This window comes from Salmo trutta, chromosome 8 (assembly GCF_901001165.1).
Source record: "Salmo trutta chromosome 8, fSalTru1.1, whole genome shotgun sequence".
NCBI lineage: Eukaryota > Metazoa > Chordata > Actinopteri > Salmoniformes > Salmonidae > Salmo > Salmo trutta.
Window position 1 is genome coordinate 23,039,194 of NC_042964.1, and position 25,315 is coordinate 23,064,508.

The 25,315-nt window shown below is 41.6% G+C and overlaps 1 protein-coding gene across 1 annotated transcript; it reads left to right on the plus strand.

Moving 5' to 3' along the window:
* The first annotated feature begins 15,547 nt into the window (after positions 1 to 15,547).
* On the plus strand, positions 15,548 to 17,838 carry wu:fd46g04 (endonuclease domain-containing 1 protein). Its single transcript, XM_029760510.1, has 2 exons — positions 15,548 to 15,924; positions 17,194 to 17,838. Exons 1-2 carry the CDS (start codon positions 15,622 to 15,624, stop codon positions 17,704 to 17,706), a joined length of 816 nt encoding a protein of 271 aa, XP_029616370.1. The 5' UTR covers positions 15,548 to 15,621; the 3' UTR covers positions 17,707 to 17,838.
* The last annotated feature ends 7,477 nt before the right edge of the window (positions 17,839 to 25,315 follow it).

Sequence of the window (25,315 nt, forward strand, 5' to 3'; positions counted from 1 at the left end):
CTGGATTGTGCAACATTTGCCCATTCTTTTTTGATGTCATAAATACACAAACAAGAAAACAGCGAGTTACAAAAATAAATGGCTTCCAATAGGTACATTAAATGAACTATACAATTTCAAACCAATGCAGCTGCTCTACAGTTTTTCCAAATGTGCAGTATTATGCAACTAAGTAACAGTATTTTACTTTATAAAGTTACTAGTTGCAGTGTTCTCATTTTTGTATAATGCAGGATGTACTGTAAATGTACTGTAAATAAGTGTTATCGCAGAGAGTTCCCAGCCCATACAAATACTGGGAAAGGTGAAGATGACATTAAATAATAATACACACATCAGTGTTATAATCTTCCCATAACTGTTTACAGTGTTGGAAAACTCCCAGATGGTGTCAGTGCTTCCCCTCTAATATAAAGAAGGCACTTCCACAAGGTCAAATGGGTTACGAGCAAGAGGAGAATCAGCATCAGACGGAACAACTCCAGTTAAAGTTTGGGGGACGGAGAGAATGTTTAGAATTAGGAATTAGAATAATTGAATAGGATCTCTATGAGAGAACACTTGAGTATTCAGATGGGATTTCATGTAGGCCAGGTTTAGGGTCAAATGGAATTGGAAATGAAGGCAGTCATTTCAGAAAGTTAACTTCAATTAAACATTTGCATTTTTTAAAAGGTAATCTACTTTCAATGACTTCTCAATAACTATACTGAACAAAAATATAAACGCAACATGCAACAAGTTCAAAGATTTTACAGATTTACAGTTAGTAGGAGAAAATCTGTCAATTTAAAAAAAAATTGTTAGGCCCAAATCTATGGATTTCACATGACTGGGAAAACAGATATGTATCTGTTGGTAACAGATACCTTAAAAAAATGGGCCTCACAATGGGCCTCAAGATCTCATCACAGTATTTCTGTGCATTCAAATTGCCATTGATAAAGTGCAATTGTGTTCGTTGTCCATAGCCAATAACTGCCCATACCATAACCCAACTGCCCCCATGGGGCACAGCAGCAAACCGCTCGTCCTCACAACGCCAAACATGTGGTATGCGGTTGTGAGGCAAGTTGGATGTACTGCCAAATTCCCTAAAACGATTTTGGAGGCGGCTTAAGGTAGAGAAATTAACATTAAACTCTGGCAACAGCTCTGGTAGACATTATTGCAGTCAGCATGCCAATTGCATTCTCCCTCAAAACTTGAAACATCTGTGGCATTATGTTGTGTGACTGCAGATTTTAGAGTGGCCTTTTATTGTCCCAGCACAAGTTGCACCTGTGTAATTATCATGCTGTTTAATCAGCTTCTTGATATGACACACCTGTCAGGTGGATTGATTATCTTGGCAAAGGAGAAATGCTCACTAACAGGAATGTAAACAAATGTGTGCACAACATTTGAGCAAAATAAGATTTTTGTGTGTATGGAACATTTCTGGGATCTTTTATTTCAGCTCATGAAACATGGGACCAACACTTTACACTTTGAGTTTATATTTTTGTTCAGTGTAAGTAGAAACAATTTATTTCAAAAGTTTTCAATATTTTTATTTTAAATTAACATCACTTCTTGAATGGGCCTCCTGAGTGGCGCAGTGCTAGCTGTGCCACTAGAGATTCTGGGTTCGAGTCCAGGCTCTATCACAGCCGGCCGCAACCGGGAGACCCATGGGGCGGCACACAATTGGCCCAGTGTCTTCTGGGTTAGGGGAGGGTTTGGCCGGCAGGGATGGCCTTGTCCCATCGCACACTAGCGACTCCTGTGGTGGGCTGAGCGCAGTGCACGCTGACACGGTCGCCAAGTGTACGGTGTTACCACCGACACATTGCTGTGGCTGGCTTCCAGGTTAAGTGGGCATTGTGTCAAGAAGCAGTGCTGCTTGGTTGGGTTGTGTTTCGGAGCACGCACGGCTCTCAACCTTCACCTCTCCCAAGTCCGTGGTGGAGTTGCAGTGATGAGGCAAGACTATAACTACCAATTGGATACCACGAAAAAGGGGTAAATCATTTTTTTAAATAAAAAAGACGAAAAATAAATTACAAGAAAGACAAAAAAAAAAATCACTTCCTGAATTAAGTGCCTCAATTCAAATTGACCGCAACCCTAATGAAGGCCTATCACCGTTTAACATGCTTTCATTTACTTGATTTAACTCTCTTACATAAGTATTCAGACCTTTTACTTAGTACTTTGTTGAAGCACCTTTGGCAGCGATTACAGCCTTCAGTCTTCTTGGGTATGACGTTACAAGCTTGGCACACCTATATTTGGGGAGTTTCTAAAATATTTCTCTGCAGATCCTCTCAAGCTTTGTCAGGTTTGGATTGGGAGCGTCTCTGCACAATTATTTTCAGGTCTCTCCAGAGATGTTTGATCGGGTTCAAGTCCGGGCTCTGGCTGGGCCACTCAAGGACATTCAGAGACTTGTCCTGAAGCCACACCTGCACTGTCTTGGCTGTGTGCTTAGGGTCATTGTCCTGCTGGAAAGTGAACCTTCGCCCCAGTCTGAGGTCCTGAGCACTCTGGACCTCGATCCTGTCTAGTCTCCCAGTCTCTGCCGCTGAAAAACATCCCCACAACATGACACTGCCACCACCGTGCTTCACCGTAGGGATGGTGCCAGGTTTCCTCCAGACGTGATGCTTGGGACATGGCCCCGACAGAGATGGTCGCCTTGCTTCGCGTTCTTAGGAAACTGTGCAGCATTTAGTTTTTTTATGTAATATTTCTTACATTGTTACCGAAGGAAATCTTAAGTCTTATTACATACAGCCGGGAAGAACTATTGGATATAAGAGCAATGTCAACTTTCCAACATTACGACCAGGAATACGACTTTACCGAAGCAGCTCCTCTCTTCAGACCACCACCCAGGACAATGGATCGAATCCCAGCAGCTGGCCAAAAACAACTGCGACACAGAAGGGGCAGACAGAGCGGTCTTCTGGTCAGGCTTCGTAAACGGGCACATCGCTCACCGCTCCCGAGTATACTACTCGCCAATGTCCAGTCTCTTGACAGCAAGGTAGACGAAATTTGAGCAAGGGTTGCCTTCCAGAGAGACATCAGAGATTGTAACATTCTCTGTTTCACAGAAACATGTCTCTCTCGGGATATGTTGTCGGAATCGGTCCAGCCACCGGGCTTCTCCATGCATCGCGCCGACAGAGATAAACACCTCTCTGGGAAGAGGAAGGGCGGGGGTGTATGATTTATGATTAACAACTCATAGTGTGATCATAACAACACACAGGAACTCAAGTCCTTCTGCTCACATGACCTAGAATTCCTTACATTCAAATGCCGGCCATTCTATCTACCAAGAGAATTCTCATCAGTTATAGTCACAACTGTGTACCCCCTCAAGCAAACACCCCCCACTCAAGCAAACACCAAGATGGCCCTCAAGGAACTTCACACGACTCTATCTAAAATGGAAACTATATACCCGGAGGCTGCATTTATTTTAGCTGGGGATTTTAACAAAGCAAATTTGAGATCAATGTTACCAAAATTTTACCAGCATATTGTTTGCACAACACGAAGGGCTAATACTCTTGACCACTGCTACTCTAACTCCCACGATGCATTCAAAGCCCTCCCCCGCCCTCCCTTCGGCAAATCCAACCACGACGCCATCTTGCTAGTCCCAGCTTATAGGCAGAAACTCAAAGGATGTACCAGTGAATAGAACCATTCAACGCTGGTCTGACCAATCGGAAGCCACGCTCCAAGATTGTTTTGATCACGCGGACTGGAATATGTTCCAGTCAGCCTCAGAGAACGACATATGCTGACTATAAATAAGTGCATTGGAGATGTCGTACCCACTGTGACTGTTAACCTACCCTAACCAGAAACCGTGGATGAATGGCGGCATTCACGAAAAACTGAAAGTGCAATCCACTGCATTTAAAACTTCTTCGGGATCGGTGTCCCTTCCACGGGACGGTTGAGCTAACGTAGGCTTATGCGATTAGCATGAGGTTGTAAAGAACAAGGAAATTTCCCAGGACATAGACATATCTGATATTGGCAGAAAGCTTAAATTCTTGTTAATCTAACGCACTGTCCAATTTACAGTAGATATTACAGTGAAATAATACCATGCTATTATTTGAGGAGAGTGCACAATTTTGAACATGAAAAGTTATTAATAAACAAATTAGACACATTTGGGCAGTCTTGATACAACATTTTGAACAGAAATGCAATGGTTCATTGGATCAGTCTAAAGCTTTACACGTGCACTGCTTTACAGTGGCCAAAATCAAAATTGCAGCTGGGCTGGAATAATACCTCTGGGCTGGAATAATAGCACCTTGCCTATGCCGCTCGGACATCGTTCATGCATATACTTATATGTACATATTCTCATTCACCCCTTTAGATTTGTGTGTATTAGGTAGTTGTTGGGAATTGTTAGATTATTTGTTAGATATTATTACATCTGCTTACCATGTGTATGTGACCAATACAATTTGATTTGATTTGGCATTCAGGTTAAAGAGTTGCATCTTGGTTTCATCAGACCAGATAATCTTGTTTCTCATGGTCAGAGAGTCCTTTAGGTGCCTTTTGGTTAACTCCATGCAGGCTGCCATGTGCCTTTTACTGAGGAATGGTTCCGTCTGACCAATCTACCATAAAGGCCAGATTGGTGGAGTGCTACAGAGATGGTTGTCCTTCTAGAAGGTTCTCCCATTTCCACAGAGGAACTCTGCAGCTCTGTCAGAGTGACCATAGGGTTCCTGGTCACCTCCCTGACCAAAGCACTTCTCCCCCGATTCCTCAGTTTTGTCAGATGGCCAGCTCTTGGAAGAGTCTTGGTGGGTCCAAACTTTTTCCATTTAGAATGATGGAGGCCACTGTGTTCTTTGGGACCTTCAATAATGCAGAGATTTGTTGGTATCCTTACCCAGATCTGTGCCTATGGACAACTCCATCAATCTCATGGTTTGGTTTTTTCTCTGACATGCACTGTCAACTGTGGGACGTTATATAGACAGGTGTGTGCCTTTCCAAATCATGTCCAATCAATTGAATTTACCACAGGTGGAGTCCAATCAAGTTGTAGAAACATATCAAGGATGATCAATGGAAAGAGGATGCACCTGAGCTCAATTTTGAGTCTCATAGAAAAGTGTCTGAATACTTATGTAATTAAGGTATTTCTGTATTTTTTTTAAATGCCTAAAAGCCTGAAGGTCGACAGTAGCCTCAACAGCACTCTCTGGGGTAGCACCATGGTGTAGTTGGAGGACAGCTATTTTCTGTACTTCTCTGGGTACATTGAGTTCAATACAAAACCTAGGAGGCTCATGGTTCTCACCCCCTTCCAGGACTTCCTCCAACCTATCAGAGCTCTTGCAGCATGAACTGACATGTTGTCCACCCAATCAAAGGATCAGAGAATGAATGTAGTACTGAAAGCATAAGCTACAGCTAGCTAGAACTGCAGTGCATAAAATGTGATGAGTAGTTGACTCAAAGAGATCAAAATACAAAAGTTGAACAGTTTTGAACAAATTCATTTCATAAAAATTTAAGGAGAAGCAGCAGAGAGAGAGAGAGAGAGATTTCATTGTTTGCTGTACACTGTACTGCGTGGATGTAGCGGGTTTATTAACGTTACTTCTAGTAGCTATGTTCTAGTAGCTATGCTGTTAACTAATATGGTGACAACGATTTAGGCTGTTTGTAGCGGTTAGCGGTTATGGTATGAAAGTTTGGCTTGGAAAGGTTTTTTCACCTGGTCACAGACAGCTGTTTTGTTGTGCACTGAAGTCCACAAGCGAAGGGAAAAGGTGAGAGGAGGAGAGCGCATAGATGCAAGAAGGAATTATACAAAGAGCAAAGAGATTATGCTGTTTGTATGTGGCTGCTATGAAAGTCTACTGTGTGTGAGAGTGATCAGGAGTGTATTCATTCTGCTGATTCTATTGAAAAATGTTTCTTAAAACTTCTTATGGATGGTGGCAGTATTGAGTAGCTTGGATGAGTGACGTGCCCAGAGTAAACTGCCTGCTACTCACTCCCAAAAACTAAGATATGCATATGCATTATTAGTAGATTTGGATAGAAAACACTCTGAAGTTTCTAAAACTGTTTGAATGATGTCTGTGAGTATAACAGAACTCACAAAAACAGGTCAGATGTCTGGATAGCCAGAGAGCTAGCAACAATGACAAGAAGCTGCCATGTGAGGAATCGTAGGTGCTTGTTCATGTTTTCATGACCTGAGAAAAAATCCAAACAGGAAGTGGTCTGTAGGACTTCAATTAATTCCCTATCCAAACTACAGTGTCTGTGGGGTCATTTTGCACTTCCTAAGGCTTCCACTAGATGTCAACAGTCTTTAGAACCTTGTTTGAGGGTTATACTGTAAAGTGATGATGAATAAGAGCTACTGGAGTCAGAACACTGCCAGCAGGGTGCCATAATCTTCGTCGTCTAAAGAGGAGAAATCATCGGACCAATATGCAGCGGGTATATTGCTCATCTTTGATTTATTGAAGCTAAACACACTTAAACAAAATAACGACGATAACAACCCAATAAGGTGCACAAGTGAAAACACACACAACTAAATATGGCCTCCAATCAGAGATAACAACAAACAGCTGCCTCTGGTTGGAGGTCATTGACCAAACTAACATAGACATAGAAAAACTAGAACAACCACATAGAAATAGAAAACATAGAACATAAACCAAAACCCCGAAACACACTAAACAAACACCCCCTGCCACGCCCTGACCAAACTACAATAACAAATAACCCCTTTTACTGGTCAGGACGTGACACAGGGCATGAGCCTCAGGCATGTGTGCTCACGTGAGAGGTACCTCAGTTCCATAGCATTTTTGAAGACAAAGGATTTCTCCGGTTGAAACTTTATTGCGGATTTACAATAAAAACATCCTAAAGATTGATTCTATACATCGTTTGACATGTTTCTACGTACTGTAATGGAAATTTTTGAGTTTTCGTCTGACCTGCGCGTTCTGAATTTGGATTTGTGAACTGATGGCGTGAACAAAAAGGAGGTATTTGGACATAAAGGATGGACTTGGGATTCCTGGGAGTGCATTCTGATGAAGATCATCAAAGGTAAGTGAATATTTATAATGCTATTTCTGACTATTGTTGACTCCAACATGGCGGATATATTGCTTGGCATGTTTTTGTGTCTGAGCGCCATACTCAGATTATAGCTTTTTTGGTAAAGCTTTTTTGAAATCTGACACAGCGGTTGCATTAAGGAGAAGTTTATCTAAAGTTCCATGTATAACACTTGTATTTTCATGAACATTTATGATGAGTATTTCTGTAAATTGATGTGGCTCTCTGCAAAATCACCGGATATTTTGGAGGCAAAAGATTACTGAACATAACGCGCCAATGTAAACTCAGATTTTTGGATATAAATATGAACTTTATCGAACAAAACATACATGTATTGTGTAAAATGAAATCATATGAGTGTCATCTGATGAAGATCATCAAAGGTTAGTGATTAATTTTCTCTCTATTTCTGCTTTTTGTAACTCCTCTCTTTGGCTGGAAAATGGCTGTTTTTTATGTGTAGGCGCTGACCTAACATAATCATATGTTTTGCTTTCGCCGTAAAGCCTTTTTGAAATCAGACACTGTGGCTGAATTAACAAGATATAAAGCTTTAAAATGGTGTATAACACTTGTATGTTTGAGGAATTTTAATTATGAGATTTTTGTTGTTTTGAATTTGCCGCCCTGCACTTTCACTGGCTGTCGTCATATCGATCCCGCTAACGGGATTCAAGCCATAATTAAACAGAAGCAAATAGACCAAAATGTAAATAAACCTACCGGAATTTGTCCAATAGAAACTCTTGTTTGCAACTGTTGGACTAATGATTACACCTAGATCAGCTAGATGCAGGCATGAGTGTGCATGGCGGCATTGAATGTGTAACTGTCTGTCAATTTAATTACTCCAATTTGTCTCTCGACCTGTGCACCTACGTTATAAACTTTCATTCGTATCATGCTGTATCATGTAGTAGCCTAAAACTTTTGATGAAAAAAAGTCATCCAATATTATGTAATTGAAAAAAGGCCGTCCTCCCTAATCTTGAACAGTACCAACCTCCACTGTTAGGTACAGTGCATTCGGAAAGTATTCAAACCCCTTGACTTTTTCAACATTTTGTTAGGTTAAAGCCTTATTCTAAAATAGACTGAATAAAAGCATGTTATCATCAATCTACACATAATATCCCATAATGACAAAGCGAAAACAGGTTTTTAGAAATTGTAGCAAATTGATCATGAAAAAAACGAACAGAAATACCTTATTTACATAAGTATTCAGACCATTTGCTTTGAGACTCGAAATTGAGCTTAGGTGAATCCTGTTTCCATTGATCATCCTTGAGATGTTTCTACAACTTTATTGGACATGTTTGGGGAAGGCACACACCTGTCTATATAAGAACCCACAGTTGTCAGAGCAAAAACCAAGCCATGAGATCGAAGGAATTGTCCGTAGAGCTCCGAGACAGGATTGAATCAAGGCACAGATCTGGGGAAGGTTACCAAATATTCTTCAGCATTGAAGGTCCCCAAGAACACAGAGGCCTCCATCATTCTTAAAGGTTCTGGAACCACCAAGACTCTTTCTAGAGCTGGCCACCCGGCCAAACTGAGCAATCGGGGGAGAAGGACCTTGGTCAGGGAGGTGACCAAGAACCCAATGGTCACTCTGGTAGAGCTCCAGAGTTCCTCTGTGGAGATGGGAGAACCTTCCAGAAGGACAACCATCTCTGCACCACTCCACCAATCAGGCCTTTATGGTAGAGTTGCCCAAGGGAAGCCACTCCACAGTAAAAGGCACATGACAGCCCGCTTGAAGTTTGCCGAAAGGCACCTAAAGACTCTCAGACCCTGAGATAAAATATTATCCAGAGCACTCAGGACCTCAGACTAGGGCGAAGGTTCTCCTTCCAACAGGACAACAACCCTAAGCACACAGCCAAGATAACGCAGGAGTGGCTTTGAGACAATTCTCTGAATGTTCTTGAGTGGCCCAGCCAGAGCCCAGACTTGAACCCGATCGAACATCTCAACGCTCCCCATCCAACCTGACAGAGCTTGAGAGGATCTGCAGAGAAGAATGGGAGAAACTCCCCAACTACAGATGTGCCAAGCTTGTAGCGTCAAACCCAAAAAGACTCAAGGCTGTAATCGCTGCCAAAGGTACTTCAACAAAGTACTGAGTAAAGAGTCTGAATACTTATTTAATTGTGATGTTTAATTTAATTTATTTTGCAAAAATGTCTAAAAACCTGTTTTGCTTTGTCATTATGGGGTAGTGTGTGTAGATTGATGAGGGGGAGAAAAAGATTGAATCCTTTTTAGAATAAGGCTGTAATGTAACAAAATGTGGAAAAAGTCGATGGGTCTGAATAATTTCCGAATGACCTGTATATATTGTATCTACTATATTCTAGTCAGTGCCACTCCGACATCGCTCGTCCTAATATTTATATTTTCTTAATTTCATTATTTTACTTTCATATGTGTGTGTATTGTTGTGAATTGTTAGATATTACTACACTATTGGAGCTAGGAACACAAGCATTTCGCTAAACCCGCAATAACATCTGCTAAATATGTGTATGTGAGCAATAAAATTTGATTTGATTTGATATTGCAGACTTTTTAAGGACTCTTATTGTAGATTGGACCTTTTATTGTTACTAATGGCAAGCTTTGTGAAATCTCAACGAAGATACAGGCTATGTGTTGTAATGTGCTATAATGATTTGTACCTTGGTTTTTGTCTTGCTGTTGGTTTTTCTTCACAATAATATAGCAGCTGGATTAATATTGTATAATCAAATATTTTTTTGAGGGGGAATGACATACAAGAAAATCTAACCATTCAGACCTATTCAATTATTAAATGTTGTCACGTCCTGACCAGTAAAGGGGTAATTTTGTTATTGTAGTTTTATGTGTTTCGGGGTTTTTGGTTTATGTTCTATGTTAGTATATTTCTATGTTTATTCTAGTGTGTCTATTTCTATGTTTAAGTTCCTTGGGTTGACCTTCAATTGGAGGCAGCTGTTCCTCGTTGCCTCTATTTGAAGGTCCTATTTAGTAGGGGTGTTTTTTTCCTGGTTTTTGTGGGTGGTTGTTTCCTGTTTTGTGTATGTTGCACCTGACAGGACTGTTTACGATCGTTTTGTTGTTTTGTTTATTTATAATTAAATAAAAGTGAAAATGAGCACTTCACACGCTGCGTCTTGGTCCCCGTTAGACAACACACGTTACAGAACCACCCACCATGACTGGATCAAGCAGCGTGCCCGGGCAGAGATGGACACTTGGTCGGTATTGGAGTGGATGGAGAGAAGAAACTGGACTTGGGGGCAAGTTATTGAACGTTATCGGAGCCTATCAGGGAAGAACGAGAGGCAGCCCCAAAAATGTTTTTTGGGGGGGCACATGGGTAGTTTGGCTGGGCCAGGGGTGAGCGCTGAGCAAACTCCCCGTGCTTATTGTGGTGTGCATGTGCCTGCTTCTCGCACTCTCTCTCCGGTAAGCCTCCATAGTCCAGTACATCCTGCTCCTCACACTATCCCTGAGGTGCGTGATACTAGGCTGGCGCGTCCAAAGCCAGCCCCACGCATCAGGCCTCTAGTGCGACTGCCCAGTCCAGTACGATCTGTTCCTGCTCCTCGCACTAGCCCTGAGGTGCGTGTCACTAGTCTGGCGCCTCCAAAGCCAGCCCCACGCATCAGGCCTCTAGTGCGCCTCTAGTGTCTTTTTCACAGGTAACAAGCTGCAGTTAGGAGCACTCCCTTTAAGAGTGTGCTCCTAATCTCAGCTCGTTACCTGTATAAAAGACACCTGGCAGCCAGAAATCTTTCTGATTGAGAGGGCGTCAAATACTTATTTCCCTCATTAAAATGGAAATAATTTTATAACATTTTTGACATGCGTTTTTCTGGATTTTTTTGTTGTTATTCTGTCTCTCACTGTTCATATAAACCTACCATTAAAATTATAGACTGATCATTTTCTTTGTAAGTGGGCAAATGTACAAAATCAGCAGGGGATCAAATACTTTTTTCCCCCACTGTATGCCTACATAAATATACAAATAGTGTGCTTCCTTATGTTCAGAACTAGTTTCAATGAGGTAAGTGAATGCTCTAGATGTGGTTTACCCTCATAGGAGAGAACATGGGCACAGTTGGGTCGTTGCCACACAATCTGTTCACATTCACACTGGTGTGCAACCCTGTTAATCATTAACCTTTTGAGATAAAAAGTATCTTTTGGATGCAAAAATACTTTTCCACAGTTAGTCCTCAGTGCCACATACAGTGCTAGCATCTGAGTAAATACACATCATGTACTGGTTCTTACAGATAGGAACACATAGGTCTTGTTCCAGGTCGAGTACAGTGGGGGAAAACAGTATTTGATCCCCTGCTGATTTTGTACGTTTGCCCACTGATAAAGAAAGGATCAGTCTATAATTTTAATGGTAGGTTTATTTGAACAGTGAGAGACAGAATAACAACAAAAATATCCAGAAAAACGCATGTCAAAAATGTTATAAATTGATTTGCATTTTAATGAGGGAAATAAGTATTTGATCCTCTCTCAATCAGAAAGATTTCTGGCTCCCAGGTGTCTTTTATACAGGTAACGAGCTGCGATTAGGAGCACACTCTTAAAGGGAGTGTTCCTAACCGCAGCTTGTTACCTGTAAAAAAAGACACCTGTCCACTGAAGCAATCAATCAATCAGATTCCAAACTCTCCGCCATGGCCAAGTCCAAAGAGCTCTCCAAGGATGTCAGGGACAAGATTGTAGACCTACACAAGGCTGGAATGGGCTACAAGACCATCGCCAAGCAGCTTGGTGAGAAGGTGACAACATTTGGTGCGATTATTCGCAAATGGAAGAAACACAAAAGAACTGTCAATATCCCTCGGCCTGGGGCTCCATGCAAGATCTCACCTCGTGGAGTTGCAATGATCATGAGAACGGTGAGGAATCAGCCCAGAACTACACGGGAGGATCTTGTCAATGATCTCAAGGCAGCTGGGACCATAGAAACCAAGAAAACAATTGGCAACACACTACGTCGTGAAGGACTGAAATCCTGCAGCGCCCGCAATGTCCCCCTGCTCAAGAATACATGCCCATCTGAAGTTTGCAAATGAACATCTGAATGATTCAGAGGACAACTGGTGAAAGTGTTCTGGTCAGATGAGACCAAAATGGAGCTCTTTGGCATCAACTCAACTCGCCGTGTTTGGAGGAGGAGGAATGCAGCCTATGACCCCAAGAACACCATCTCCACCGTCAAACATGGAGGTGGAAACATTATGCTTTGAGGGTGTTTTTCTGCTAAAGGGACAGGACAACTTCACTGCATCAAAGGGACAATGGACAGGGCCATGTACCGTCAAATCTTGGGTGAGAACATCCTTCCCTCAGCCAGGGCATTGAAAATGGGTCGTAGATGGGTATTCCAGCATGACAATGACCCAAAACACACGGCCAAGACAACAAAGGAGTGGCTCAAGAAGACGCACATTAAGGTCCTGGAGTGGCCGAGCCTGTCTCCAGACCTTAATTCCATAGAAAATCTGTGGAGGGAGCTGAAGTTTCGAGTTGCCAAACGTCAGCCTCGAAACCTTAATGACTTGGAGAAGATCTGCAAAGAGGAGTGGGACAAAATCCCTCCTGAGATGTGTGCAAACCTGGTGGCCAACTACAAGAAACGTCTGACCTCTGTGATTGCCAACAAGGGTTTTGCCACCAAGTACTAAGTCATGTTTTGCAGAGGGTTCAAATACTTATTTCCCTCATTAAAATGCAAATCATTTTATAACATTTTTGACATGCGTTTTTCTGGATTTTTTTGTTGTTGTTCTGTCTCTCACTGTTCAAATAAATCTACCATTAAAATTATAGACTGATCATTTCTTTGTAAGTGGGCAAACGTACAAAATCAGCAGGGGATCAAATACTTTTTTCCCCCACTGTACATCGCAGACGTTGCATTCTCTCAACCAATGGTTGTGTGCCACGCCATTGACTGAGCAGACAGGCATCAGATAGCTATACCATAATGATGTGGTTAACTGATTTGTTGAACACCTATCCAGGCGTTGTGAGATCTGGCATGCTTCTGCAAAGTAGTCGCAGTGGTGTAGTGGAGGGTACACGCAGGTATACGCCTTATACCCATATCACATATTTTCAGTGGGCATTGCGCATACTCACTTCTTAATCCCCACAATGCATATGAAAGTAGTGTAGTGGAGGTATACGCCATATCAATTAATAAGGCTGATGGAAAAGATCAGAATGTTTTGTTTAAAATGTTGATAAATTATTTTTTCTTCACAATTTCAGCTCAGCAATGTGCACATAGCGGTAGGCTGTGTGAGAATATTCTAAAATGCAATTTGCAGTAGGAAACACCATTCTAAAGATCTATAGATGCAACAACTATCATATGTTGCTAATATGACTAGGATAATGCCTTTGGCTGCTAGACAATGAAAGAAAGTTGAAAGAAAACTAATAGGCTGGAACAGAACGCATATGAGGGAGTTTTTATAAAATAATTGCTTCCATGTTTCTATGGTGGGAGTTTGGCTATAGGCCACTTTCAAACAAGGTAAGACACCTCATAATATGAAGTATAATGTCCAGGTTGCAAACAATTAAACAGCAAGAAAAATATACGACGCTAATGATAGGTCTAACCATCTTATGGTAGATGGAAGGCTTTCTAAAAAACCTTCTGAGTTAAATGTTAACTAGCTACTGTACAAAGTATCCTATGCCTACCAGTGGCCAATTGTTTTGCTTTACTCCAACTCAAACACCGCTAACCAAACAACAGTGCTAGGTGCCTGCGCACTTGAATTAGAGGTTAACTACACCCAAAAAATCGAAATGTATTTTATTTTAACCAGAGCTCAAAAGTGGTCTCCGGATGTGGTTTAACCATTTTTGTGGAAACCTGAAAAAAAATTGAAAAATCTGAATCGTGTGAAAAAATGTCTGACTTAGTTGACAGCCTCATTTATCTGTTTCAATGGTAAGCCTACTATTAGACTATTTGCACAGTACAGCTTTGGTTGGCCTGACTGTGAAAGACCAATATAGGATTTATCATTTTAGGTAATTCGGAGTGTCTGTCACTGTTTCTCATAGAATCTTTCACACAGGGCGCCTTTGGAAAATGTTTGGCAAAATAAGAGTATATCCATGCAACACTACACCACTGGTAGTCAGCCTGGATTTTAGCCATAATGTTTACCCTGGGGAACTTCCAGGCTTGACAGTATCAGGACGTGCAGGAAAACATACACTACATGACCAAATGTATGTGGACAGCTGCTTGTCGAACATCTCATTCCAAAATCATGGGCATTAATATGGAGTTGGTCCCCCCTTTGCTGCTATAACAGCCTCCACTCTTCTGGGAAGGCTTTCCACTAGATGTTGGAACATTGCTGCGGGGCTTTTCTCCCATTCAACGACGAGCATTAGTGAGGTCGGGCACTGATGTTGGGCAATTAGGCCTGGCTCCCAGTCGGCCAATTCATCCCAAATTCATCCCAAAGGTGTTCGATTGGTTTGAGGTCAGGATTCTGTGCAGGCCAATCAAGTTCGTCCACACCAATCTCGACAAACCATTTTTGTATGGACCTCGTTTGTGCACGGGGGCATTGTTATGCTGAAACAGGAAAGGGCCTTCCCCAAACTGTTGCCACAAAGTTGGAAGCACAGAATCATCTACAATATCATTGTATGCTGTAGTGTTAAGATTTCCATTCACTGGAACTAAGGGGCCTAGCCCGAACCATGAAAAACAGCCCCAGTCTGTTATTAATCCTCCTCTACCAAACTTTACAGTTGGCACTATGCATTCAGACAGGTAGCGTTCTCCTGGCAACCGCCAAACCTAGATTTGGCCGTCAGACTGCTAGAACGGTGAAGCATGATTCATCATTCCAGAGAACGTGTTTCCACTGCTCCAGGCTGCTTGGCCTTGGAAACCCATTTCATGCAGCTCCCGACTAACAGTTATTGTGCTGATGTTGCTCCCAGAGGCAGTATGAATCTCGGGTGTGTGTGACAGATGATTTTTACGCGCTTCAGCACTCGGCGGCCCCGTTTTGTGAGCTTGTGTGGCCTACCACTCCGCGTCCGAGCCGTTGTTGCTCCTAGACATTTCCAATTCATAATAACAGCACTTATAGCTGCTCTAGCAGGGCAGAAATTTGACGAACTGATTTGTTGGAAAGGTGGCATCCTATGACGTTGCCACGTTGAAAGTCACTGAGCTCTTCAGTAAGGTCATTCTACTGCCAATATTTGTCTATGGAGATTGTATGGCTATGTGCTCGATTTTCGATACCTGTCAGCAATGGGTGTGCCTGAAAGAGCCGAATCCACTAATTTGAAGGGGTGTCCACATACTTTTGTTTATACAGTGTAAGTAGAAAGCCTGTGGTACTTCTCACCAGAGAACCCCAGCCCAGTCACCATTTTATCTCCACTAGTGCTGACCAAACGTCTTTCACCATGGGGCTCCGGTGTGAAGTTTTTGTTTTGCTGTTGTTTCCTCTGCTTTCCCAGGGGGAGGTGACCTCGTTCGTAAAATGCAGTCAGTTCTTTCTGAACCATGTTCCTCCTACGGTTCTCAGTGATCCTACGAACAATAATCGCTACCAGCAAATATGCCAGTGTCTCCTGGACAATAATAATAAACTGCAATATTACTATGCCACACTCTACGACACCAATAATAAGATTCCTGTGTATTCTGCCTACGAGCTTCAACATGCAGACACTGAACGAAAGGACTATTGGTATATTGAACCTCAGGTAGGCACATAATTGTATTTACTGACATGTATAACATTTGTTTTCACACCTTAACATTTTTGTAACAGTTTACTTGAAGTGGGTATACTGTACATAAGGCAGTATACCTTTATGAGTGTTGCAGTATTTTCCATAACAACCTTCAGTACACATTTATTCAATATCATTCAAAAAGGAGTTTTCAAATTGGATCTTTATTTATCCATTTTACAATGTACATTTTTATTTTTACTGCCACAGTACCCAACCCTCTGACACATAATAATGTAACAGGCACAGGTTGGCATTTATTGGGATGACTCATGCACTGGAGACAGCTCTGCAGAGTTGTCACTAGCTGGCATAAAAGTCATAAAATCTGATTTTAAACCTTACCCCAACCTTAACCCTAACCTTAACCACAATGCTAACCCTAATGCCTAACCCTAACCTTAAATTAAGACCAAAAAGCACATTTCTGTTTTCATGAATTTGACTATATAGCCAATTCTGAGTTTGCAGCTGACCCATCTAGCGAAAATCGCTCAATTCTGCCTCCAGGGCAATATTCATGACAATAAATGTCAACATACTTAACAGGTTGGGAGCAGCACAGGGTTAGCAGAGGATTAGCGATTAGTGACTGCTGTACATCCTCTCTGATCATCTCTCAATTTGGTAGAATGCCACTGGGTAAACATTCCTTAGAATCATCATGAATTATTGTTTTAAAGTCTGTGATATCTGGGAGAAGGCAGATCTGAAGTTAACAGAGTACCTTGCCTTGAACGAGTTCTGAAGCATTAGGTATACAGCATGTTCTCTGCCAAGATATGCCAAAAACATGTTTTTATGGTATATTGGGGGGTTGGGTACTGTGGTTATAAAAATTAAATACATACATAAAGATCTACTTGAAGGGACTATTCTTTTTTGAAAACTCCTTATGAATGATGTTGAATAAATGTGTTAGGAAGTTTGTTATGAACGATATTGCAATACCCATGAAGTTCTTAATGTCTTTAATGTACCCCCTTCAAGTAAAGTGTAACCTAAATGTCTATATATTAATGTCTATATATTTGTTTGGAAACATACTGTATGTTGTGCATTCACCAACAAGGTACAGAGACAGAACAATGGTATGTATTTTGTATTTTAAGTTTTACGTGCACATCAGGCAAATCGCTGTAGAATTCAAACTTCATGAATTTCCCTTTGCCAAAGGTATCTGCAGACTGATAAGAAAATGTGTTGCCTGTAACCAATGACTTTTCTTGACTCTCACAGCTCGATGGTGGTAGTCACCTCTGCATGAGCGGACTGAACCAAATCCCGTCCAACAGTAGGGGTGACCACCAGGCCTTGAACCAAGACTACGAGAGATCTGGCTACGACAAGGGCCACCTCTACCCCGTCCATCACACCTCCACCCATTCCTCCATGTTAGCCACCTCCACCCTGACCAACGCCGCGCCCCAAGACCCAGGTTTCAACCGGGGCCAGTGGAGGGTACATGAAGAGGACCTCGCTGAATTACTGAATAACACCTGCTCCAAGGCCTATGTGGTCACAGGTGTAGTGCCTGGTGACACCCAGATAGGTGATGGTGTAAAAGTGGCTAAGTACTACTGGAGCGCATACTGTTGTGTTACTAAGAGTCACACTACAGAGTCTGCAGGGTATGTTGGTCCTGATAACAATGGCAAAGTGCAAACGCTGACTGTGAAAGATCTAGAGACTAGACTCAGTGGTCCTGGATATTATGGTTCACCTTTCTATGTGTTCCAAGGTAGATGCTAATGCTATATCAGCTAGCTAATGCTAATTTAATCTTGAACAACACTATAATTGTAACAATGGTACATTTGACTGTTTGTAACACATGCAAATTGTATTTTTGTTAAATAAAATACCAATTGTTCATCATTATAAGACAGCTGTACCTCCAATATGTGTGAATTAGTTGACTTAAACAATGACAAGGATACTCTTTGATGTAAATTCATATTTAATATAAATGGTTGTGAGAAATATTCGGTAAATATCATAAATTGATAATGAACATTTTATTACTTATTGATTATACAGCATTCCTCACTGAGTTCCCTGAATTCCTATCGGACCTTGTAGTCATGGCAGATAAAATTTAACATTTTGGTGACTTTAATATTCACATGGAAAAGTCCACAGACCCACTCCAAAAGGCTTTCGGATCCATCATCGACTCAGTGGGTTTTGTCCAACATGTCTCCGGACCTACTCACTGCCACAGTCATACTCTGGACCTAGTTTTGTCCCGTGGAATAAATGTTATGGATCTTAATGTTTTTCCTCATAATCCTGGACTATCGGACCATCATTTTATGACATTTGCAATCGCAACAAATAATCTGCTCAGACCCAACCAAGGATCATCAAAAATCATGCTATAAATTCTCGGACAAATAAACTTCAGTAAGTGCTGAACACGGCTGCTAGAATCTTGTCTAGAACCAAAAAATTTAGTCAGATTACTCCAGTGCTAGCCTCTCTACACTGGCTTCCTGTTAAGGCAAGGACTGATTTCAAGGCTTTACTGCTAACCTACAAAGCATTACATGGGCTTGCTCCTACCTATCTTTCCGATTTGGTCCTGCCGTATATACCTACACGTACGCTATGGTCACAAGATGCAGGCCTCCTAACTGTCCCTAGAATTTCTAAGCAAACAGCTGGAGGCAGGGCTTTTTCCTATAGAGCTCAATTTTTATGGAATGGTCTGCCTACCCATGTGAGAGACGCAGACTCGGTCATAATCTTTAAGTCTTTACTGAAGACTCATCTCTTCAGTAGGTCCTATGATTGAGTGTAGTCTGGCCCAGGAGTGTGAAGGTGAACGGAAAGGCACTGGAGCAACGAACCGCACTTGCTGTCTCTGCCTAGCCAGTTCCCCTCTCTCCACTGGGATTCTCTGCCTCTAACCCTATTACAGGGGCTGAGTCACTGGCTTACTGGTGCTCTTCCATGCCGTCCCTAGGAGGGGTGCGTCACTTGAGTGGGTTGAGTCACTGACGTGATCTTCCTGTCTGGGTTGGCGCTCCCCCTTGGGTTGTGCCGTGGCGGACATCTTTGTGGGCTATACTCGGCCTTGTCTCAGGATGGTAAGTTGGTGGTTGAAGGTATCCCTCTAGTGGTGTGGGGGTTGTGAGTTTGCTAAGTGGGTGGGGTTATATCATGCCTGTTTGGCCCTGTCCGGGGGTATCGTCGGATGGGGCCACAGTGTCTCCCGACCCCTCCTGTCTCAGCCTCCAGTATTTATGCTGCAGTAGTTTATGTGTCGGGGGGCTAGGATCAGTCTGTTATATCTGGAGTATTTCTATTGTCTTATCCGGTGTCTTGTGTGAATTTAAGTATGCTCTTTCTCTCTCGCTCTCTCTCTCTCTCTCTCTCTCTCTCTCTCTCTCTCTCTCTCTCTCTCTCTCTCTCTCAGGACCTGAGCCCTAGGACCCTGCCTCAGGACTACCTGGCCACCTGGCCATGCTGCTGCTCCAGTTTCAACTGTTCTGCCTGCGGCTACGGAAACCTGACTTGTTCACCGGACGTGCTACCTGTCCCAGACCTGCTGTTTTCAACTCTCTAGAGACAGCAGGAGCGGTAGAGATACTCTGAATGATCGGCTATGAAAAGCCAACTGACATTTACTCCTTAGGTGCTGAACTGTTGCACCCTCGACAACCACTGTGATTATAATTATTTGACCCTGCTGGTCATCTATGAACATTTGCACATCTTGGCCGTGTTCTGTTATAATCTCCACCCGGCACAGCCAGAAGAGGACTGGCCACCCCTCATAGCCTGGTTCCTCTCTAGCTTTCTTCATAGGTTCTTGCCTTTCTAGGGAGTTTTTCCTAGCCACCGTGCTTCTACACCTGCATTGCTTGCTGTTTGGGGTTTTAGGCTGGTTTTCTGTACAGCACTTTGAGATATCAGCTGATGTAAGAAGGGCTATATACATACATTTGATTTTGAAATAAATGTGATTATCTATAACATCATGTGTACCGTTCAGTAGATTCAATTCCTTTATATTTCAATTCTTATACTATCAAGTTTCAAGTTTTATTAGTCATATGTATAGGATACACATGGTACTGTATACACCGTCCAAAAAAATGCTTACTTGCAGGTTCCTTCTCAACAATGCAACAACAATAACAAATAATAAAAGATTAGAATATGAACATAAATGTCTCAGTAGAATATAATAAATATGTTAGCATAAGTATAATACAGGAAGGCACTATTTACAGTCCAATATATACACGTGTTTTGGGGAAGGGGGGATTGGGGGGCAAGTGTTTAAATTGTGCAGTATTTAGCAATAATGATAAGAGTCTGGTTGCAGCAGCTGTTATGTGTGTATAGAATGAATGTGTCATCCAAAAAGTTATACTTTTGAATCACCTGTCCATAGAACATTCTTCCAAGTCTTGATGATCCTCCAGGTGCTTCCGGGTGCTTTCTGTCAAACTTGAGTAAATTTTTTCGATGACATGGGTACCATTATGCCTGGCGAAAACCAAACATGACATAGTGACATGACATAGTCAAAGTCCAGACCTAATCCCAATTGAGATGTTATGGCAGGACTTGAAAGGAGCAGTTCATGCTTGAAAACCCACATGAAATCTCTGCATGTGTGGTTCCCACTGTGAAGCATGGAGGAGGAGGTGTGATGCTGTGGGGGTGCTTTGCTGGTGACACTGTCTGTGATTTATTTAGAATTCAAGGCACACTTAACCATCATTGCTACCAAATCATTCTGCAGCGATACACCATCCCATCTGGTTTGCACTTAGTGGAACTATCATTTGTTTTCAGCAGGACAATGACCCAACACACCTCCAGGCAGTGTAAGGGCTATTTGACCAAGAAGAAAAGTAATGGAGTGCTGCATCAGATGACCTGGCCTCCACAATCACCCGACCTCAACCCAATTGAGGATTTGGGATGAGTTGAACCGCAGAGTGAAGGAAAAGCAGCAAACAAGTGCTCAGCATATGTGGGAACTCCTTCAAGATTTTTGGAAAAGCATTCCAGGTGAAGCTGGTTGAGAGAACGCCAAGAGTGTGCAAAGTGGTTAACAAGGCAAACTATTTTGAAGATTCTAAAAGTTAACACTTTTTTGGTTACTACATGATTCCATGTGTTATTTCATAGTTTTGATGTCTTCACTATTATGATGTGGAGGAAGGTAGGTAGCGCGAGCCTTACTGAAAACCTCCCAGAGAGAAGGGGCAGACGCAAACACCTGGATTGCAAGTTGATGTTTTGTGCTGTTCTGCCTTTGTCATAGCCTGGCCCGCTCTCACGATTAGATTCCCACCAGACCTCCGTGGTGCTTGTGTCTGTGTAGGTGTGCATACATATAATTACTATGTGTACTTTATTATTATTTTCTCTTAGCATTTTAGTATTAGGTATGTGTATATTTTAAATTAGTGTAGATTACTATTCTGGGGTGTGTGTGTGTGTGTGTGTGTGTGTGTATATATATATATATTTTTAAATATTTATTTCTATAAGTATATATTTTTGGATGTATGTGTATGTGCGTAGGTATGTGTACGTATGTGGGTATGTGTGTATATACTTGCGCATGGATGTGTGTAGGTAGGTATGCACGTGTGTGTGTATATATGTGCACGTGTGTGTGTGTATGTATGTATATGTACAAGTGTGTATGTATGTATGTATGTATGTATGTATGTATGTATGTATGTATGTATGTATGTATGTATGTATATGTACATGTGTGTGTATGTTTATGGATGTATGTGTATGTATGTATGGGTGTGTGTGTAAATGTGTGTATATAGGTATGTATGTATGTATGTATGTATGTATGTATATGTATATGTGTGTGTGTGTATATGTATATATATATATATATATATATATATATCTCACTATTGTTTTTTTAGTTATTAAAAAGATAATTTTTAAAATTTTATTTAGAAAGGAAAAAAATGTATTTTTTTTTATTTTTATTATTATTATTTTTATTTTATTTTTTTTGATTGGGGGGTACGTTCAATATATCAAAATCCTTGTTCCCATCTCCTAACCCACAATATGTAATTGTACTGCTGTCTATGTCGGTTGCTGATGGTTTATGTTTAGACCGGCATTGCTTAGCAATGTAATCTTGTGATGCTGTATCTTGCTTATCTCAGGGATTGACCCAACATGAAGCTTAAGTGCACGATATGTTTAAGTTGCAACTTATTCTGTTTAGGTTTAATAGATGCTAATTGAACACTTTATTCGTGGGAGCCTCCTCAGTTCAGATGTTAGTAGAAGTTCTAGGATAATGAGAGGTGAACGTATAGTTGGGATTTTATTTTTGTTTTACCTCTTGTTCGAGGTCGCGCCGTGCTTTTTTGGCATCGGCCAGACAATGTGTTTATTATTTTTATTTTCATGTTTTTTTCTCTCCTTTTTGTGTATGCCTGTTAAATGTGGGTTGATGGGAGGGGTAAAGTAGGGGGAAAGTAGGGGAATAGGGTGGAGAGTAAAGGTGCTTGCAGGGGGGAGGGGTGGGTTGGATACTGCTCGGGTGTAGGTGCTACATATGCTGATCGTGATGGTTTGGTGCGCTTTCTTACCTTTTTAGTAACTTACATGCTATGCAGGCCACCATAGGAACTACAAATGAGAGGAGGGCGGGGCTTACATTCACTTCCTGGAATGTCAAGGGTTTAAATGAACCAATTAAGAGAGGCAAGGTCCTAGCCCACTTGAAAGCACTCTCGTCTGATATTATATTTTTGCAAGAAACCCATCTGAAAAACAATTCTCATAACAGACTTAAATGTAAGTGGGTGGGGCAAGTGTATCACTCTAACTTCTCTGCCAAAACGAGAGGCACAGCGATTCTGGTACGGAAAGGAATTCCCTTTCAACATAAAACCACTATTGTGGACAAAGAGGGTCGTTATGCGATCGTAATAGGAGAGATCCACTCTACTTCTGCAACTCTACTAAATATCTATGCGCCAAACATTGATAACCCCTCTTTTTTCAAAAGAGTCCTTGCCCTGATTCCAGATATCTCCCATACTAACCTGGTCATTGGAGGAGACCTCAACTGTGTACTAGACCAATATTTGGATGGATCCTCTAACCGGCGAACCCCTACCTCCTATTCAAGCGAATTCTTGAATACCTACATAAAAAATTTGAACTTATTTGATATATGGAGGATCTCTAACCCTACGGGTAGGGAATACTCCTTTTACTCTCATGTTCACAATGTTTATACTCAAATTGATTACTTTTTGGTTGATGCTAAACTACTCCCCTATACCTGTAATGTGAGGTATCATGATATTATAATCTCTGACCACAGTCCACTCACCTTCTCCCTGAGATTGGCTGACATCGTACCAAACGAGAGGGTCTGGAGGTTGAATCCTCAGCTCCTCACTGAACCAACATTCTGTGAACATCTTAAAGATCAAATTACATTTTTCTTTGATACCAACGACAACACAGAGACTTCCCCAGCATTATTGTGGGAAACACTGAAGGCTAATTTGAGAGGCTGTATCATCTCCTTTCAGACTGCCAGGAGTAGGCAAAACAGAAGAGAATTGGTAGAACTGGAGGGACAAATTCACTTACTGGATAGGGAGAATGCTAGACACCCATCTAGGGAGAAACATAAAAAAATTATGTCTTTAAAATTTAAATACAATCAGATCCTCTCTGCTAAAATTGCTAAATCTTTTCTCTATGCCAAGCAAAAATATTTTGAGTTTGGTGACAAACCACACAAACTACTCGCCAGACAACTTCGTAAGAATGTGAGTGACCGTATGATTCACAAAGTTAAATCTGCATCTGGGGAATTACTCTCTTCCCCCAAAGACATAAATGACAGATTCCGTCAGTTTTATGAGACTTTATATACATCTAAAGCGGACCCTAACCCCTTAATTATGCAAAACTTTTTGGAGAACTGTAATCTTCCTGCCCTGAACCAGGAAGACTCTAACTTCCTGAATAAGGAAATATCTCTTGAAGAAATTACAGAAACAATAAAAACTCTAAAGAGTGGCAAGACCCCGGGCCCAGATGGATACCCGAGTGAATTCTACAAAACATTCAGCAACATGCTCTCTCCCTACCTACACAAGATGTTGGTTCATGCCAACGAGGATGGAGTGCTCCCATCCACTTTGGATGAGGCGTTTATTACAGTTATACATAAGAAGGGTAAGGATCCGGAAGAGGTAGGGTCATACAGACCAATATCCCTCCTTAATACAGACCAAAAGATTTTAGCAACAACTTTGGCTAACAGGCTGAGCACTTTAATTGGCAAATTGGTCCATTCAGACCAGACCGGCTTTATCCCTAACAGAAACTCATTCTTCAATCTCAGGCGCCTATTCAACATTATGTATTCTCAGAGGTTATCTAACGCGGACCTAGCCGTTATATCTCTTGACGCTGAAAAGGCCTTTGACCAAGTTGAGTGGCCCTATCTATTCAAGGTCCTACAGAAATTTAATATTGGAGATGGGTTCATATAGTGGATCCAGCTTTTATATAGGAACCCCTGTGCGAGAATACTCACTAACCAATCATTGTCGCCCCGATTTAACCTTCACAGAGGGACAAGGCAGGGTTGTGCGCTGTCGCCTATGCTCTTCGCTCTAATTATTGAACCTCTCGCTCAAGCGATCAGATCTCACGCAGCAATACACGGCTATAATACTAAACATACTCTAAATAAGATTTCCCTATACGCAGATGACATTCTCCTCTATGTAACAGAACCCCAAGATAGTATTCCAGCTATTCTGGAGGTGATTAATTTGTTTGGTACCTTCTCGGGATACAGAATAAATTGGAACAAGAGTGAATTAATGCCCATTCGGTTGCAAAACACCTCCTGGCTAGAACATCTTCCACTTAAGCTATCTTCAGATAAATTTACCTACCTTGGAATTGTAGTTACCAAACAATACTCCTTACTATTTAAAGAGAATTTCCCCTCTCTGATGCAAAAACTTAAGGCAAACATACAATTTTGGAGAACTCTCCCAATTTCTCTGCTCGGAAGAATTAATGCCATTAAAATGGTCTTCCTCCCACAACTGCTCTACCTATACCAGAACATCCCAATATTCATACCTAAAGCCTTTCATAAACAACTGGACTCTATTATCAATACTTTCATCTGGGATTATAAAACACACAGGATAGGTAAAAAACACCTCTGTAAATCCAAGCTGGAAGGAGGATTGTCTCTCCCAAACTTTATATTTTACTACTGGGCCGCCAACCTCTGCGCTGTTACGTTTCTGCTGGATGACGCACTCCCGCCATCCAGCTGGCTTAGTATGGAGCGAGAGGAGTG

Bases quoted from the DNA above. Each gene is read 5' to 3' on its own strand.
- wu:fd46g04 (XM_029760510.1), top strand. From the start codon at position 15,622: ATGGGGCTCCGGTGTGAAGTTTTTGTTTTGCTGTTGTTTCCTCTGCTT. The intron at 15,925-17,193 runs GTAGGCACATAA...TGACTCTCACAG, and splicing joins ATTGGTATATTGAACCTCAG to CTCGATGGTGGTAGTCACCT.